The sequence below is a fragment of the Pseudopipra pipra genome, chromosome 13, assembly GCF_036250125.1.
Source record: "Pseudopipra pipra isolate bDixPip1 chromosome 13, bDixPip1.hap1, whole genome shotgun sequence".
In the NCBI taxonomy this organism is placed as follows: Eukaryota; Metazoa; Chordata; class Aves; order Passeriformes; family Pipridae; genus Pseudopipra; species Pseudopipra pipra.
In genome coordinates, this window is record NC_087561.1 from 6,930,945 (window position 1) to 6,948,552 (window position 17,608).

General features: G+C 46.0%; 1 protein-coding gene across 2 annotated transcripts in view; it reads left to right on the forward strand.

The window, feature by feature from the left end:
* LOC135421408 (synaptotagmin-like protein 2) overlaps positions 1-17,608 on the forward strand; it is a 33,822-nt gene that overhangs the window by 8,700 nt on the left and 7,514 nt on the right. For both annotated transcript variants that reach the window (XM_064669826.1, XM_064669825.1), the window contains exons 2-10: positions 1,801-2,378; positions 4,720-4,871; positions 9,664-9,757; positions 10,819-10,909; positions 11,081-11,174; positions 11,802-12,923; positions 14,318-14,416; positions 16,354-16,445; positions 16,874-16,975. In XM_064669826.1, the coding sequence (XP_064525896.1) occupies positions 2,278-2,378; positions 4,720-4,871; positions 9,664-9,757; positions 10,819-10,909; positions 11,081-11,174; positions 11,802-12,923; positions 14,318-14,416; positions 16,354-16,445; positions 16,874-16,975 (1,947 nt within the window). In that variant the 5' untranslated portion in view covers positions 1,801-2,277. The remainder of the gene's footprint in view (positions 1-1,800; positions 2,379-4,719; positions 4,872-9,663; positions 9,758-10,818; positions 10,910-11,080; positions 11,175-11,801; positions 12,924-14,317; positions 14,417-16,353; positions 16,446-16,873; positions 16,976-17,608) is intronic.

A 17,608-nucleotide genomic window follows, 5' to 3' on the forward strand; every position in this document is an offset into this window, starting at 1 on the left:
TTCCTGAAGTAGTTTTAGCCCACATGTCATGGGTTTGTTAAAAATAAATAAAAGTTCCTGAGAAGAAAATACTGTGAAATGTCCCTAGATACCTTTTTAAAAATAAAATCTGTCCCAGAAATTTCTGTGAATGTCTTTGTAGAAGTAGGATTGTGCCTGAGAGCCAGAGAGAGTAGATGGTTGGAACCAAGCATGGAAGAGCCATGCCAAGCTGGACAAAATATAGGTTTAAACAGTAGAGATTCATCAGGGCTTTTTATTGCTGTTTCTGTTTTAACTTAGAGTGGTACTGTTTTAATTTAGAGTGGTACTGATAGTTTCTCAGATGACAAAGGCTATAATTGTAGTGTGACAAGCCTCAAAGAAATGTGAAATGTTTTTTCCTTTTGTCCAACAATTTTTTACAAAATGTTAGAGGTTTTATGACAGTGGCCATTCTTTTTATGAGCCTTCTCATGCAGTGTTCTGTGATATTTCTTTGTAAGTATTAATGTCAGATGTCTATTCTAAGATGTTGTTACACCATTATGAAAAAGGCAAACATTTGGGAATGTATCATCCATGAAATAATGTAAATCTGTGAAATGATGTCAAATGAGCAAAGCTTAGCTGAAATGCTTCTCAACTTTGGATATATGCCAGTTGACAGAAGAGGTGCACCATGCAGAGACAGTCCAAAGAAGTGGCAAAAATGATGAAAACCCCAGTTCTGAGGAACCTGACAGAGCTGTGGTTGGTTAACCTGGAGGCTGAAGTGTCAAACTCTGTGAGAATGGCTCCAAAGGGAGCATCCCCATGGTAGCCAGGATGGACTGACATCTGTCAGGGAGACCTGGGGCAGGCAATAGGAAGGAGTTGCTTGCTACCAATTAGCAAAGCACTGAAATGGGTGGCCTGGAGGAGCTGAGGTTGGTGTTCTCAAAATGGCAGATTGATAGAGAGTAAGTGTGACACAGGCACTGGGGTTAGGGAATGGGCCTGCTGACCTTCAGATCCTGTTTGCCATGAAGGCTGGGACTTATTAATTTTTAATGACCTAACTCCCAAGGCTTTGGGAGAAATAGCAGAGTATGATGAAACCCACAATCGCCTGATGGGCTTGGTAACAGTGGAAAAATTCCAGCTGGTGAGCTAGAAATGCCTACATGGACAGGAGCAGAACTTCTGCTCCCTTGAAGATGTGCCTCACTGCCCTCAAGTTGGCCAGGAGAGAGGAGAAGGAATAAAGCAGAAAAGCAATGCTTGATTTACTTTTCCTCCACGCCCTGCAGCCTCTGGCCATTTTTGCTGTCTGTTGTAATACAAGGTGATCTGCACCAGTACTGTTTGAATAGCAAATATCAGTGCAGTGTAAAGCAAAGGACACACATATTAGAAAATGAGCAGTCCCTGGTATTTCATAGCATAACATGCAGCAGTAACACTTATAGGTTGCTGTTCTGTCATTTTCCAGTTGCTTTACAAAGGTTGGCTACTTATCCTCGGTCTCATTTAGGGCAGAAAGAAGCAAGGAAAAGAAGAATGGAGGTAAAAACCCAAGCAAGCAATTTGGTAATTTATATGCATATTTTGCTTGTGGCATGCTGAGTCAACTGTTTACCTGTTAGTAGGAAAGTGGCTAAAGTAAAACATTGTCTTGGTTAGGTTAATACCACGTGAGGAACTGTAGGACTGGGAGGAAAGTAGGGCAGCTTGTTTTGGAACTTGTGCTGGAGAACAAATAAAAACCCCCAATGTACACATTCGGTTACCATATGTCACGCTTATCATAAAAGGCATCTCGGTGTTATTTCTTCGCAGGGATGCTTGAACTCCACGGAGGCAGACTTCCCTGGCGAGGACAGCGCATGCCAGAGGTGCTGGGGTTGCTGGTGGTGAGATGAGCTTTCGTGCCTGTTGAGGCAGCCGCGGCGGGCGGCGAGCTCGCTCCTTCCCGTGCTCGCCTGCGTGATTGACGTTGGCTTCCAAATCGCTGCAACTGCGCCTGAAGAAAAGCAAAGGAGCATAATTTTGCTGAGAGAATTTTCCTGGCAGGGGAAGGCATGCAGTGCAGAGAAATGTGCCAGCCAAGAGCCTGGAAGTGCAAGTCCAGGTGCTAATGCAAGTTCCACCCAAGCCATGCTGCGGTGAAGTCCTTTCTCTCCAGCCGCGCCTCGCTCAGCGCACCAGGGTCGGCTGCAAGGGGCTGCCCATGGCACTGTGGTGGGCTGGGCTGGACTAGTTCCTGCTCTGTCATTGCTTCAGCTGTCTGAAGAACTGAAGAAGATTGTAGGGAAGATGTTGGACTTGAGCTTCCTGACAGAGGAGGAGTATGAAAAGCTCATGAAGGTTCTGCAGAGAGATGCAGAGCTGAAGAAGAAGGACGGGGATCGCATCAGGTGAGAGGGTGTGCAGTGAGAGCAGGGTGTGGGCTTCCCTTGGGGGGATTTTTTCACTTCTTTTAGAGAGGAGCATGTGTGTGTGTATGTGTGTCTGTGTGCATGCAACAAGGAGAGATGCAGGCTACACCAGTGCTGTCCCTTTTTCTCAGATCCTGATGGATCTTTTCACTGTACCTCCTGCTTTTTCAGTCATCCTGCTGTTGCTGCTGTCCCCTCTCTGCAGGATTGCAGGACTGGACTCTCCTTTTGAGTTAATCATCAGCCCTCAGAGATGCCAAGGGCGTCTTTCCCCTTTCCTGCTCAGGGGAGGAAGATGCTGATGTCTTGGTGTCAGGGGTCTGAGCAGGGGAGTAGTTGCTACCTTGTTTTACTTGCTCGATAGCACAGAAGTGCCACAGAGTGTTTTAAAATGAGATTTCACACCCCCTTCTCTGCTTTATGTCCCTTCCTTGCTCTTTGAGGTGGGTGTGTGTGCAGCATCCATCCTGCAGGCAGAGGGGGGCAGTTAGAGGCCACGTGATCTGCCCAAGGTTGGCAGGGACCTGTTTCAGAGCCAGGGATTCTCTCTCAGTTTAGCTCACTTGCCACTGGCCGTCCTGGAGCTCAGATCTGGTTGATCAGGATTGCTTGTTGCTGCTGTCACTTTTTAAATGCCAGCCATTAGACCATCTGGGCTGACAGTATGTACCAGGCTCGGGGAGCTGGCACCAAATTCTCTATGGCAAGAAACGAGTAGTTCAGTGAGTGTGGATGGCACTGTGCCAGTGTATCCCAACTAAGGATGTGAGTCTCCGACTTGCTGTTGAGCCAAAAAAAGAGTAAGCCCCATGTAGGAGGGATGCTCAGGGCTTGAAGGAGGAGCAGGCAGCTTTGCAGCAGGCTCCTGGGAGCCTGTGTGCCCTGGCCTCTGCTTGAGGTGAGAGCTGGGGAAACAGAACTGGTTGGTGGCATGAAGCAGCTTGGACTTGATGTGTATGTGTCTGCATTCTCTTACATATGCTTTGAATTGAAACATGGTTTCAAAAAGGTTTTTTCTTTTTTTCTTCTTTTTTTTTTTTTTTTTTTTTTGTTCTGAAATGCAGTTAATTTCAGCTCTGCAAGGGAGGTTTGGTGAAAAGAGTGTTTGGATTATTTCGGTTTTGTTTCATTTCTCTTTGGAAGCTGTTGCACAAAAGGCTTTGATTTGCAAGTGAAGTGAGTTAGGTCCTGACCAGAGTGGTGCTAAGAGCCCCTTGCTGTCAGTTTGCCTACCTGCAGTAAGACATGTTTGGTTCCAGCACAACCTCCTCACTGGGCAAAATGAAGTCAATGGCATTACATTTATCTGGTGTCAACAAGATTAAAACATGTTCCTATATCTCTTCTGGCCCAGCACCTTGAGACCCTCACAGAGGCAGTCTGATCTAGATGGGAGCTGCACAGCTCCCCAGCTGTCTGTCCTGTTGGACCCCCAGCACTGCCTGCAGAGGCTGGAGCCTGGTTATCCCATACCTGCTCCCTCCTGGCCTGTAGGCATACAAATGTGACCCTCCAAGGCTCCATGGTTATCTGCGGTTTGCCCCCTCTTCCTACTGAGAACTGAGGTGGGAGTTTCCTCTGGCCTCCCAGGTCTTGCAGGGACCCTGAACTGTGGTGAGCTGTGGGAGGCAGTACCAGCTGAAAGGCAGCTAATTCAGCAAGCCATGGTGTAAAAACAAAATAACCGGAGGAGGGTTCTTGTACAGACTAGGAAACAGAGCACTGACGGGTTTAGGTGCCAAAAAGCAGCCCTGGGTGTGCCGGAGTGAGTTACAGTAGGAGAAGCTGTGCTCAGGAAGGAGAGCTAACCGTGTGAGTGCCAAAATTGGCACAGCAGGAGGAGCAGGGAGAGGCACAGTGTCCAGAGGGAATGCTGCAGGGACAGGTTGCTTCCCTGAATATCGTTATTTATTTCTGTGGTTTGCATCAAATTTGATTCAAAAGGCTTTGCCACTCATGAAGAGATTAGTAGACAAATAAAATGGAGAGGTGCAAGATATGCAAACAGCCCCACCCCTTCCTAAACCCTCAGGGCTGCCAAGCAAATGGACAAATCTCCTTGCCAGGTGACTGATTTGGATTTGTGAAATTTGGAAGAGGTGAAAGCCTGTGTTTACAAGGTGCTGTTCCCATTTCAGATGAAGAATAAATCATCTGTTGTTTCAGTGCTGGTTTGGCCCTTGTGATTGCAGGGAATAATCTCTGGATCCTTCGCAGTGTCAGTCGGGTGAACCACACGGACATTGTTACAAACATAACTTGGGGGGAGTTGAAACTTTGGTGATTTTTTTTGGTGTGTAATGCCCTTACTGACTTCCAGGCGGATACAAGGCTCCATCAAGGATGAAAAGAAGAAGAAGTTTGTGACAGGTGAATGGTTTTCGGAAGTGAAGGCAAAGCGGTTTCAGGAAGACTTAGAGGGGCCAGATCTACTTCGGGCATCGATTAGGAGGAAAAAGGGCAAACTAGAAAGTAAGTATGTTAATGTGCATCTTGAGAAAACAAATTGATGGATCAGAAAAAAGTGGTCCAGAATGGGAGTCTCCCGATACTGGGAGCCTGTTGGAGACCAGCCCTTGTGTTGTAATAAGGGAATTCTCAGCTATGCTTTTAGTACTAGAAAAACATCCTTTGTTATCAAAATCAGGGCCCAAATTAAAAAGTACAGTGTGGCAGAGAACCAAGGCAAAAGCCATGTGTGGTGAATGCCTTTTCTCCACTTCAGCTTCTTTTTCCTCAAATTTCTGTTTGTTGGACACCACTGGAATTTCTTACCATAGAAGCAAAAAAAGAAGGAGATGATGTAGGACAATTTCTGACATCAAGCTGATATGTGTGGGTCAAACCCACCTCCCTGCCCCAATTCCTAAAGAAATCTGACAAAAGTAGCTGGCCAGCTGCTCTCACAGGCCTTTGGGGTGGTGGGGTCAGTCATATCTCTGCCAAGGGATATCTTCTGGCACATATTTACCCACTTGAGAGGGTCCATGCCTAGCTTTTTACATGGAAATAATTCCATGGCATAATGTGGTTTTTGAAGTAAAAAGGGCTTTGTGGCTAAGTGTGAATGGTACCCAGGCTGTGTGCCATAGCAAGGGTGTATCTGGGACCATGTGCTAATTCTAAGCAGATTAGACACGCAGATGAACTTTCCTGGTGCTCTGTAAACAGATCAAAGCAGATTTGTCAGCTCAGGGCAGAGAAGAGAGGAGATCAGCCCTATGTGAAACAGGCAGGACTGTGCTTTGGGTCCAAATGTAACCAGCCTGGAGCTGGAACTTTGTGCTGAACATCTGTGTAAAGCAGGACTGAGGGTGGTTCACATCCAGTCCTCAACATGAAGACAGGCCAGCTGACCCTGCAGCAGGACTGTGGGCCTGCAGCCCAGTGTCACACAACCTCCTTGGTGATTTGTCAGGGTGGGTAATCACAGATACTCCACCATGGCTGCTGAGTTACTGGCTGCTGCTGCTCTGGGGAAACCTTGGCCAAGATAAGCAAAGTCTGCCACCATCCCTACCCCAAGGACCCTGTAGCTGGGCTCTGTTCTTTTGCAGTAAAGGCTACTGTTAGATAAAGGAGTAGCTGTCCAGCTCTCAAATGTCATCTCCACCAGTTCAGTTCAGCCATCTTTTCTGGGCCCAGCTTCCCATTCCTGCTGTGGGGAAGCAGCAGCATTGATCACTCCTTTTTTGATGGGCCTCCTTGGCCAGGATGTCTCTAGCATGAATTGCCTGGGTTTAGTATACCCCTCCTAGCTCCACACTGCTTGGACACATTCTCAAAGCTAAACACCAACTAGGGACTGCACTGAGAGCCTCATTTTCTTTTTGCTTTTTACTTATCCCTGACAGCTCTCGTAGCTTAGCATAGTTTCCTTGGAACCTCTCATGCAGAACTGGCCCATCATATTTCATATGAATTTGCTTTTATCCTTGCTATTATGGATTCATGATGTCATTAAAATTACCATTTTATCATACCTCCGGAATGCTAAACATATAAAACCTTTTCCAGCTTGGCAGAGTTGCCTGGCCATTTCTGCAGAGCATGTTCTGCATTTTGAAGATGTGCATTTTTGCTTGCACCCTCTTTGCATGAAGGGGCAGAGCTTCAGCAGCCTCTGCCAGGGCCCAGGTCAGGCAAATGCTCTGTCACAAGCAGCCCAGCTAGTAGCCAGCAGTGAATAGGATTGTCTGCCTTTTGCCTTGCACCCTTACCTCACTGGCCGCTTTAAGAAAGCAAAATTTGAAGTGCTGTTGGTTTTAGATTTAACTTTTAGGGCTGATGTGCATATATGAGATGTGGTCTCAGGTCATCATCTAAAATAATCTCCTTACTAATAGAGCAGCAATATGCAAGTTATGTCATTGCATGTGCATTACTTGACTAATGCTGTTCTAAGAAGGAAGAGGCAAATGTTATTAAATTAGTATAGTAATGGTGTTTAAATGTAGCCCCTTATTACTTTTCCAACTTCTTTTCTTCCCTTTTTTCTCTATTTCTATTCTCAGACTTATTTTGGTAAAGCACAGGTATAACACATGACTTTATTCCTTCCTCTTACTTTTCCCACTGACACTTTACAGCACTGGTTGAGGATCAAGATCCTGCAGCTGATGTATTCACCTTGCTGCTGCCCATCACGTGCTCAGCTCTTGCTGTGGTTGCTGTGTAGATTGCCTCCCTTCACACACAAGGGCAAGCTCTTCTCTCACTGACTGGTCAGCAAGAGTGTGGCACTGCTGAGAGCAGCACCTGGCCCATGAGGGAATGAGGATCAAACCCCTTTACATGAGCTTTGACCATACAACTCACATTCAGTCTGCAGTGGGTGAGATAAGGGCCTCTGCTTGCCATACTGACACCTTGTTTTCTGTCCCTGGAAGGGTCACTCACCTTCTGGTGGCTTTCAGAGTGATGAAGGAGTCAAATCTATGTAATGTGTTCATGACTCCTGATTTAAGTCTTTAGACTTAAGTCTGTGTTAGTGAGTGAAATGAGAAAATTCCTGCATGGAAAAGCCCACTGAGATAAGTGCTGGCATTCCCTTTGCAAGGTTAACGAGCTGAGCAGGGGTGGAAATTCGTGCCTGCACAGGAAAATGCCCTGTGACTTTTTCTGGAGGATGGTTTAACCTTCAGAAGGGAGGGTTGTGTGGATCCCTAAGGGTTTTCACAGTTGGTATTGCTTCTAATAGAAAACACTAGTCATGGGCAGTAATACAAATCTATAGAACAGATAGATACCCTATATTTAAACTGCAGCCTGCAGAGCAGCACAGATAGATAAATTTAGTGATAACTTCTCCTAAAGCTTATATGCAATAATTGAGAGCTAAAAGTCATCTATGAGAGAGACCATTTTATCCACCCACCAAGGCAAGTGAGCCCTGGTGCAGGGTTAGTCGTGCTTTCCCCTAGTGTTGAGTATCTTTGTTTTAGAGTGATAGGAAATGAGTAAAGCAGCAAAAGTGTTAGAGCAGGCTGTAAACATACATATATAAATATATGTATGGACAAAAACTGGTCAGGCCACTACTAATTTCTGTTGGAATTTGCTTCTTATTTTGTCTCATCCTACTGTTAGCAAAGGCGTTTTTGCTTGTCTTGATGGATTATAACTTACTAATAGGCCATTTGTTTGTGGTGATAGAAGCCAGGCATAGCTGTGTCAGTGGCTGAGCCGTTTTGCAGGGCAGTGATTTGGATGGGTGGAAGTGAACACCTCCTGCTGCCTCTGCCAGCAGGGAACAGGGAGCTCTGTCTGAGGGGGAAGTGTCAGTGAAGAGCAAACACAACACAGTGCCTTTGGAAGGGAGGTGAGAAGGGAATGCAGTCTTTGGTTGTAAAGGTCTTTTCAACCATGACAGCCAAAGGGAAAATGTGGGAGCTCTGTTTGGCTCCTCTGCTTCCAGCACAGCTCCCTGCAGGCATCTCCCTCCCTCAGGTCCAGGGCAGAAGAGGAGGACATAAATAAACACTCCCATGCCTGCACGTGCCATGGCCTGCACGTGCCACCAACCACACCTCCAGAGACAATGTTCAGTGATGCTTTGTGCCCATCTACATTTACATGGGCAAAACACAGCCCCTCTCTCAGAAGCATGCTCTCTAAAACTGGCTCGTTCCTACACAACCAGACCCTTGTCTTCCAGCAGGAGTGACTCCCCAACTTCCCAGACATGTGGTCCTGATGCAGCTCTGAGCAGAGGCTGCTGTGTCCCTGCACCTCAGGGCCAGGTGCTGGGCGGGCAGGAGGAGTTGGGAATGCAGCATTTTTCTCCATGGGGATGCACAGACAAGGGAGAAGGACTCTTTGGATATCCCTGTTACTTGTAGGCTGACTGGGTTGGTGCTGGATGGCACCACGTGAGCAGCAGTGGTGTGACACCAATATCACAGCTTGTCTGTCAGCAGGACTGGCCTGCTTTTGGGCCTTGTGCACTCTTCTAACCAGAAAAAAAGCAAGGCTGTAGTGTTTAATGTCACTTCTGAATCCTCTGAGCTTCCTATTCTATTGTATTGTGTAATGAAATACATCTTAAAATGATTTGACAGTTCTTGTAACAGGTAGATTTGCTCTTTAAAATAGACCTAGCTGCATGTGAATAAATATGTGCAGATCTTGTTAACCAGACTAAGCTGAGTTTTTCCTCATTGTTTGAGAGTTTAATCCTTTTGGTTTTGCAGTAGCAAGAAAGCCCATTTGCCAACAAAATGTCTAATGCAATTTTATACCCTGGCAGTCTGCTGTAAAGGTTACTGTCTTCTATTGTTTTTTCTTTAGGGTCTTTGGGAGCTTGTGCCAGTAAAAATAACAGGGATCTCCTCATTAACTATATTGGCCTCCTCCTTTGTTTGCCAAGATCGGATGACTTGAGTCAAAACAGGAAATGGCTGAATTTAAATCCTGGAACGGATTAACTTTATTGACAGTCACAGCAGTGTCCTGTGAAGGTTTCCAGCGATGCAACAGCTCCTGGCATGAGTCAGGTGTTATGAGCTCGCTTTGGCCTCCCGGACCTGTGGGGTCTGGAAGTGCCTTTGCTGCACGGGGAGTGCAGTCAGTGCTGCCCTGAGGCCTCCCCCATCCGTGGGGAGAGCAAGCAGAACCCTCCACAGCCATCTCCTTAAATCCCCAGGGATTGTGCTGATGGGACTCATTTTCATTGGGGAAAGCTTTTTCTTTCCCCAGACAAAACACACCAACCATTGCAAGTTTAATGAAATGCCGTTTCTCAGTTGTCTCTGTTATATTACAGATGAGGCCAATGAGCACATTGAAATGGGTCTGGAAAGCAAAGGTGCCCTGAGTCCTGCCTTCCCTGAGCATGTTGCTGGTGCAGGAGTGGAAAGGTAAGCTCTGCTGCAATGCTCTGGCTGCTGCTCTTACTTCTGATGAAAATTGAATGCTACCCATTAAATCCCAGTCTTTAACTGAGGTTCTGAGACTGTATAAGTAATAGGTTCTATAGGATATTTTTTCAATCCTTCTTCCAGGAATTGTCAGAATATCAATCCTCCCCTAATAACTTAGTGCTAATGTGCTTATCCCACAAAGGTCTTTTCCTGCATGATTTGATAAGCAGTCAGTAAAATGGAAGCTGTCTCTAATGTCAGGATATGCTGGTTAGTTTTTCAAAGTAATTATGGTTTTATTTGTTTAATTTTTACCATGGAGCAACACTAACAAAATGAACTATTTGAGGAAACTGCTCATTTCCTGCTGGTGCCAATCTCTGTGTCCAGTGCTCAGCACTCTCCATCAAGGCTTGCTAGGATTTTACATTGTGCTGACTGAGCAGAAACATCCACTAAAAGCACTCCAACGAGCAAACCAGTGACCTCACTCAATATCTATGAACTATGGAGAAGCCATTAAAATATTCAGATACTCATGTATTGTTGTTCCCATCTCATTTGCATTTTTTGGTCAGCAAAATGAGGAACCATTCTTCACAGGTGGCAGTTGCTCCAGTTAAATATTAAATGTGGGCCTTGACAGCACTTCCAAACCTCCTGCAGGTGATCAGTGGGTGTTGTTTAATGAAGGATCCAGAGGCAACAAGCCCGAGGTGCTCCTGCTTTACCAGCACAACCCCCAAGGCTTTTTTGGGGTTGGTTAAATCCTGAAAAGCTTGCTTTGTTTTCCTCATTCAGCTCTAAGCAAGGTGTGGCCTGTTCCTTCCTGGGCCATAGCACAGAAATGCATTTCCCTTCTGCATGGCTCTCAGGCTCTTCTGGCACTTCCCAGAAGGGGAAAATCTGAATAAACCAAGTAGTTGACACACATTGTTTTTATTGAGCAAGTTCTGCAGCTGAGCAGAACTGAGATGATGTTGAAGGCTGCCTGATCATCCATCCAGGCACATCACTACCACAGACCTCCTTGCTCAGGGGTTTCTGCTCTCCCACAGATCCAGCACACCTGCTCTTGAAACTGCGGAGCATCAGATTTTGCCAAAACTGAAGCCAAGACTTCCTGCCCACTTGTCTGCATCACACAAGGTAGGGCACAGCCCCTGTACTTTGTTTTGTTATTCCTTGGACTTTCACACAGTCTATACCTACCAGCTGGGGCTCCACAGGCTGCCTGCCCTGGTGTCTGTGCTCAAACAAAACACGTTTTTTCCAGTCTTGCTAGTATATATACACTGATAGGATTTGTTTTCTGTTCAGAGGCCCAGTATACATGATGTCTCTTCCTCAGAGAGTGACACTGGAACAAGTCCTTTTGTGGCTGCAACAAATGGCTTTCATTTGTCTAGAAAAGGTAAGTTTGTTGTTCAAGTGAGCCATTGATAATTTTGTTATTCAACATCAAACACCAAGAGACAAGATGCTTTTCAGTGTGTGTAAAAATAAATAACAAAGAGTATTTCTTACCTTTGCATGTAAGAATGGGCTGCCAGCATTTGTATGAATTATGCCCAGGGCAGCAGAGACCAAGGAAAAAAGCAGTCTAATGACTGAAACTTCTCCGAGCTCTCAGTACATTTTAAACTGAGTGCTTGGCTCTCAGCTCTTTAATCCACAAGAGAAGTTACCTTCTCTTTCTGGCCTTGAATGTATAGTGTAGTTTTGGTACATAGCAAATAGCAAGTAGGGAACCTGTCAGACCAAAAGGGAAGCTGCCAATAAATCCTGAACTCACAGCAACATTTTGGAGCTCAGTGGATTTTTTCCATGCCCTATTGCAGGGAGAAAGGCTAGGGGTTTCAGGGCTTTCTTCAGATGGAAGGGGACTTTCTAGAGTCTGAATATGGGAAAGAATTAAGAATATATTGATAATTTCAGAAAATTCCCTCTCGCTTCACTTTGAGAAACTGCAGCCCAGACTTTCCAGGGAAATTTGATGTGACGTGGTGGAACAGGCTGTGAGCATTTGTTGTTGTTGTAGGTCATGGAGTATCTGCATTGCCCACCAAGCTTTCAGAGGATGCTGTGCCTCAGCCCAGCAGTGCAGCTGGAGGAGAAGCTGTTGATGGGGCCACCGGCACCACAGTGGGGCCAAAAACTCCACCCGAAGAAGCTTCTGCTCCCAGCAAGATACCAGTGAAGAGGAAACCAAGCAGAACCTCCTCCAGATCTGAACAGTTTGTGCATCCCATGGGGCCAGCAGAGAACAGCCTTGCAAAGAAAGAGCTGCTGGCAAGCCCCAAACCACTGACCACAGAGGGGGAAAGCAGCCAGGCCGGGAAGCAAGGCATGAACTACACGATCTCATCAATGAGTAACAAAGAGGAGGATATCGGCCTCAATCGAGAACACTTCAAGAACCTGAAGGACTTTTGGGAGAAGGCAGCAGATTCCATGGCAGTGGGAAGCCCACCGACAGACCCGAGCGGGGTGGAGGCAGATGGCAGGCAGTTCAAGCTGTGCCGCTCGCTCTCTGTGCAGTCTGGGCAAGGCCAGAGCAGTGAAGAAAAACCTGGCACCTTCACCAAAACAAGAACCCCCTACAAAAGGACAATAACTTTGTCTTCTAGCGAGGAGGAACCGAGCTATGTCGCTCCTGCAAGGAAGGGCTCGGTGTCTGTCGCTCCCAGATCCACGTATGCCAAGAGCAAAGGCGGCCTGCTGGCAAGAAATAACTCTCTGAGCGAAAGCAATGGGAAGCTGCTGATGCCAGAGGAAGAGAAGGTGGCACAGCGCTGCTCCAAGAAATCCAGATTGCCTGTGCGAGCACCTTCCGTCAAAACCGAGTCGCCTACCAGGGAAGTGTCTGGCAGCACGTTGGAGCTGGAGACGCCTACGGATGAGCTGATCGTGGCAGAAGAGCGCAAGCCCACAGAGAGGTCCCTGGCAAGCAGGGTGCAGATAATGATCGAGCCTGTGCTTACAGATGGTGAAAACGGTGATGAGAAAGATGAAAGACCTGATTTGGGCACTCACGACAACATGGAAATAAGTGGAGAGCTACCTGAGGGGAAAACACACGAGTCTTCAGACAAGCCAACACCTGGTGAACCTTCTGGAGAGAGAGAAGCTGTTCAGGGAACAGACTCAGCTGTTTACTCAGGTACTGAGGGCTGTAACTGCACCCTGTGAAATCCAAATAGAGAGCCATCCCTAAGCCTGTTTTCTTCCCTAACCCTTCTGCATTTTGCACATTTTCTTCATTTGTCCATTTATGCTATATTGCAGTTTGTGCAGAGTTAGCATGTGTGGAATGTGTTTAGCAGACAGCCCCAGAGACAAATCTTGTGTAGCCCAGTGTGAGTGTAGAAGGAGGCAGTGCTGTGTTCCTTTGCTTTCCTCCCCACTACCAGCCCTTGTGCCTTACCCTGGGACAGGCATCCATTTTTTTAGCACTACCTACAACATGTCATGGGACCTCACTTATTTCACTCACTGGCAAGATTGTACTTTCTTCAAATGTGGGACTGGACTAATTATTTGTGTTCTTAGAGATAAGTCTGACACAAATAAAAGAAATAAAATGTGAAGCAAAGTGTTTAATAAATACATTGGCTGTTAGACCACCTTGATGAAGTCGCTTGCTGTCAGTGCTTAAATGATATTTTGGGTCTTTTTGGAATGCACAAGAATTTGGATATTAAACTGTAAGCAAAGTGGACTGAACAAGGAGTCTGATCTGTCTGTGTTCTGATGCCATGTTCTCAACCATGATGGTGTCAATAATATCACCATTTTGTCAGCCTCTTCCTCAGGGTTTTGATGAGCTCTTGTAGTGATTGTTACTATGAGGAAAAGTTATTGTTCTTTGCAGTTCACTTTACATGTGGGCTCTCTGCCAAGCAAGGACTTGAAAGAGAGAGCATCTTACCTTCTTTTTCCAAATTTCCTGTCCTTGTGTACCTGGGTAAGACCTATTTGAGAGGAATTTCCATAGACTCCTCTGATTTTTATTTTTCAATTGTGCCATTTCTTGGCTTATTTCCTACCTCATATAACATTCCTATGAAATCCTGAGTTGCGCTTCAGGTCGATGCAAACGTTTCCTTCATAGAATCATAGAATATCTTGGGTTGTAAAAGACATCTAAGATCACTGAGTCCAACCATTTATACACCAGATCATTCTAATATTTTCCAGGGCTTTTTGCCTTATTATTACATTTATTTCAGGATGGTGTTAGCAGATGGTTGTGTTTCACTGGAAGCTCTCTGCAAATGCTGATCTGTCTTAGGGACTGGGTTAATCTGGTATTTACATTTCTTGACATAGTGTGAAGAGTTTTTCTCGGGGAGAGACATCAAAGCACAAAGATGATTTGAAAGCAGCCCTGGGTAATGTAACTGCAGTGTGCTCTAGGCAGTGAACAAGCCAGGAGAGGCACAACACACACACACACACACACACACACACACACACACACACACACCACACACACACACACAGAGTTTGTGTTTATTTATTTACCGTGTTGATTTGGCTTTTCGTGTATTCCAGAGGAAGATGGGGATCATTCTCCTGCTGCTCAGGCGTTGGCCCGAGCAAATAGCATTAATCTTGCAAAGAGCATGGTGAACATTTATACAACCACAGAGAGTGAGTAACATCTTTCTTTCTTTCTTCTTTTTGGTTTACATTTGCTGAAGGTAATATATTATGCCAGTTTTTCATCACCATGCTTCTGTGCATGTACCAGGCAAGGAAAATGACATATTGTTTCATCATCAGATTAGAGAGTTTATAGTGCCTAAAATTAAATTCAGAGCCAGGAAATTGCAGCTAGATTGATGGTGTGTTACTCAGTGCCTTCAGCAAAAGCACAAGGGCTTCAGAGGGTTGGCAAGGAGCTTGTACTCGTCCCTCCTGTTCCCCCATGGAGTGCTGTGGGAGCTGCCTGGCAGCCTGTGCAGTGGATTGATCAGAGGGGTCAGACCTCATGTCCAGCATGTGAACTGTGCCACAGACTGGGCTTGCAGTGCCCAGCCTGGGCCTCTCACCTCACCCAGAGCAGAGCCTGTGTGCTGGACTGATGTCCCCAGCCGCCAGCTGGGACCTGCTTTATGGTGATGATCTCTCCCTGACAAACCCAGAGAAGCTGAGGAGAAGGCAACCAAGAAAGCAGCAGCCAACCTGAAGAAGCCCATGGCCAAGAAACCTGTCTGTGCAACCAAGAAGCCCAAGAAAGCTGCAGCTGCAGAAGGAGCCTGAGGGAAGGCAGCAGCAGCCTCTGTGCCCAAGAAAACCAATGACAGTCCCAGAGGGTGAAAACTGGCAAGGCCAAAAGGACAGCTAAGAGCTTGCCTAAAAGGAAAGTGGTGAGGCCAAGTCTGCCAGGACTGAGGTGAGAAGGCTGGGAAGGCAATGCCTGAGAAGGGTAAAGCTGCTTAGAGACTTTGATCAAGCCCATTTAAGCACAACTCCTGGTTGTTGGAGGAAGGACAGTCCCCTTTGGGGCTCTGTTGGAGACAGAGGGGTCACCCTGTGACTGCCCACCCTGGCTGGTACCTCGTGCCAAGCACCTGCCCCATCGTTTGGTGCAGTGACACCTCACAGGGCATGGTGGCTCAGAGCCCCAGGTCCACATTCATTCAGTGATGTGGTCTTCACACAGACAGCCAAGGTTTCAGCCTCAAACCTCATCCTTGGATCCTTGGAAACCCTCCTCTACAGAGTTACACTTCTTTATTTGCCGTATAGCAAGTAGTCTGTGGAGAGAGCTAGATACAATTATTTGATCATGTTTGGAAATAAAAATAGTAAATATCAAATGAATGGTAAATCAAGAAGCTCTTGGGCATTTTGAGCACTGAAGAATGGATGATCATGGCTAATATGCTAAACAAGTGTTTACATGGGGCACGCACATTTATGCACATTTATCTTCTCAAAACAAATTCTTCTGGGATGGAGAAAGTAATCTTCAAGGGAGTTATTGAGAGAAGATGAAGATAGAAAAATAAGTTTTATTTAGATATTTAAGCAGTCCAGTAACTGTCTTTCTAAGTTGATGGGAATCTTTATGACTTTTTTCTTTTAGATAATTTGGCTCTTGTCCACCTCTTTGTTTAGCAGAGTATTTGAGAGGTGTATGCAATGGTGAAATTGTAGGTACAAATATTTTACAGCTCTTCTGTACACGGCAGTGTGCTATAAGATAAAAATGTTAACATGGTTGGTTTCTTGGACAAGGAGGCAGATTTGTGTGATTTTAGTGTAAGTTAAATCCACACAAAGCAAGCAAGATCCATGTCCTTGAGCTAATAAGGGAATTAAATGAGCCACTAGAGGGAGTTTGCACACTCCCACATGATGAACAAAACACACTGAAATTAGCTTTAAGATGGTAGTTAGCAGTTTTCATCCTGGGGAGGGTCAGTTTGCATGGCAGGTGACAGAGACAGGGCAAGCAGGTGGTACTCCAGTGCCTCCCATAAGCTTTTCCTCCTTCCTTGTGCCCTTAAACAAAAATGTGACTTTCTTATATTTTCCTGACTGACAAGCTAACTTGATGCCTTTTTTGTTTGTACCTGCAGCATACAATAAACCTCATTTGATACCCCATCAGTTGCTTGAACCTGAAAGAGTCAAAGAGCTGAGCAGATCCTCTCCTGTCCTGTTGTCTGAGGTAGGCTAGACACCAGAAATGACTGGGACAGTGTTCACAGCATCCCAGTTGGTTTCATTAGAATGTTTCTCCTGGACACCAGCAGTACTTGCTTTACTGCATACCTCGGTTGTGTTATGAATAAATGAGAAAAGCCTTAAGAAAAAAGCCCCCAGTAACCCAGGCCAGCTGTTCCATGCTGGAAGAGCTCAGGTGTTTCCCTGTGCCCTTTCCCAGTGCCCAGGCAGGGCACGCAGCTCTGTTTGGAGGCAGTCAATGATGACGTTCACTGCCGGTTGGAGGGGATGCCCCTGGGGAGGCTCCCTGCGCTCTCCTCCGCTCCCCCAACCTCATCCCTGCTAATGGGACTCTGCCGATCGTTTTTTCTCTGTACTGTTGCAAAGTGCTCCTACGGCAGAGCTTAAAGATGCTTCTTGTTTCCTGAGCAGACTGAGTCAGACACGGCTTCGGAAATCAGCTTCCAGTTTAACAAGCACAAGAAGACGCCAAGCGTTGGCAGCCACTCGTCCGACATGGCTTCTGTCTCCTCGGTAGGTACTGGGCGCCGACACCTCGCTGGACAGGGTTCCTCAGTCGGATGTGGTGACACTGCATTTGGGCTGATACTGATGATGTGACCTCTGGAGTGTCCTGTTGCTCTCTGCATGGCATGTTATTAAAAGAACAGCGATGGTTAATTACTTGTTTGGCTTAAAGGAGTGAATCCAGGTACCATCTCAAAATAGAGACCCACTGAGTCATTGTTAGTGGAATTCCCTGTAAGTGATAGCCCCCACTCCAAGTGCAGATGATCTGAAGCCTGGCAGTGCAGAAGATGGGAAGGGACTTTTTCTAGGTGGGAAAATGAGGCACACAGCTATTAAGTGACATGTTTGTGGTCTAGGAGTGCAGATGGGTGCCCTCTGCAAGCTCATCCTTTATCAGCAGATTCGAAGGAACTCAGAGCTGGAAAGCAAAAGCGTGACTTAGAGCTTTAGCTTCTAAAGAAAGATGAAAAGAGCTGAGTGTGTTTAGTTGAGCATTTTTAAAAGATTTCTTAGAGACATTGTTCAGAGAGGGAGCTGCTTAAAAGTACTTGAATTTGCTGTGTTACTGTTATGGGTATTTCCAAGGTCTATATTTGAGATTTAAAGATAATATGTGAAGCAAAGCTGGTAGGGAGA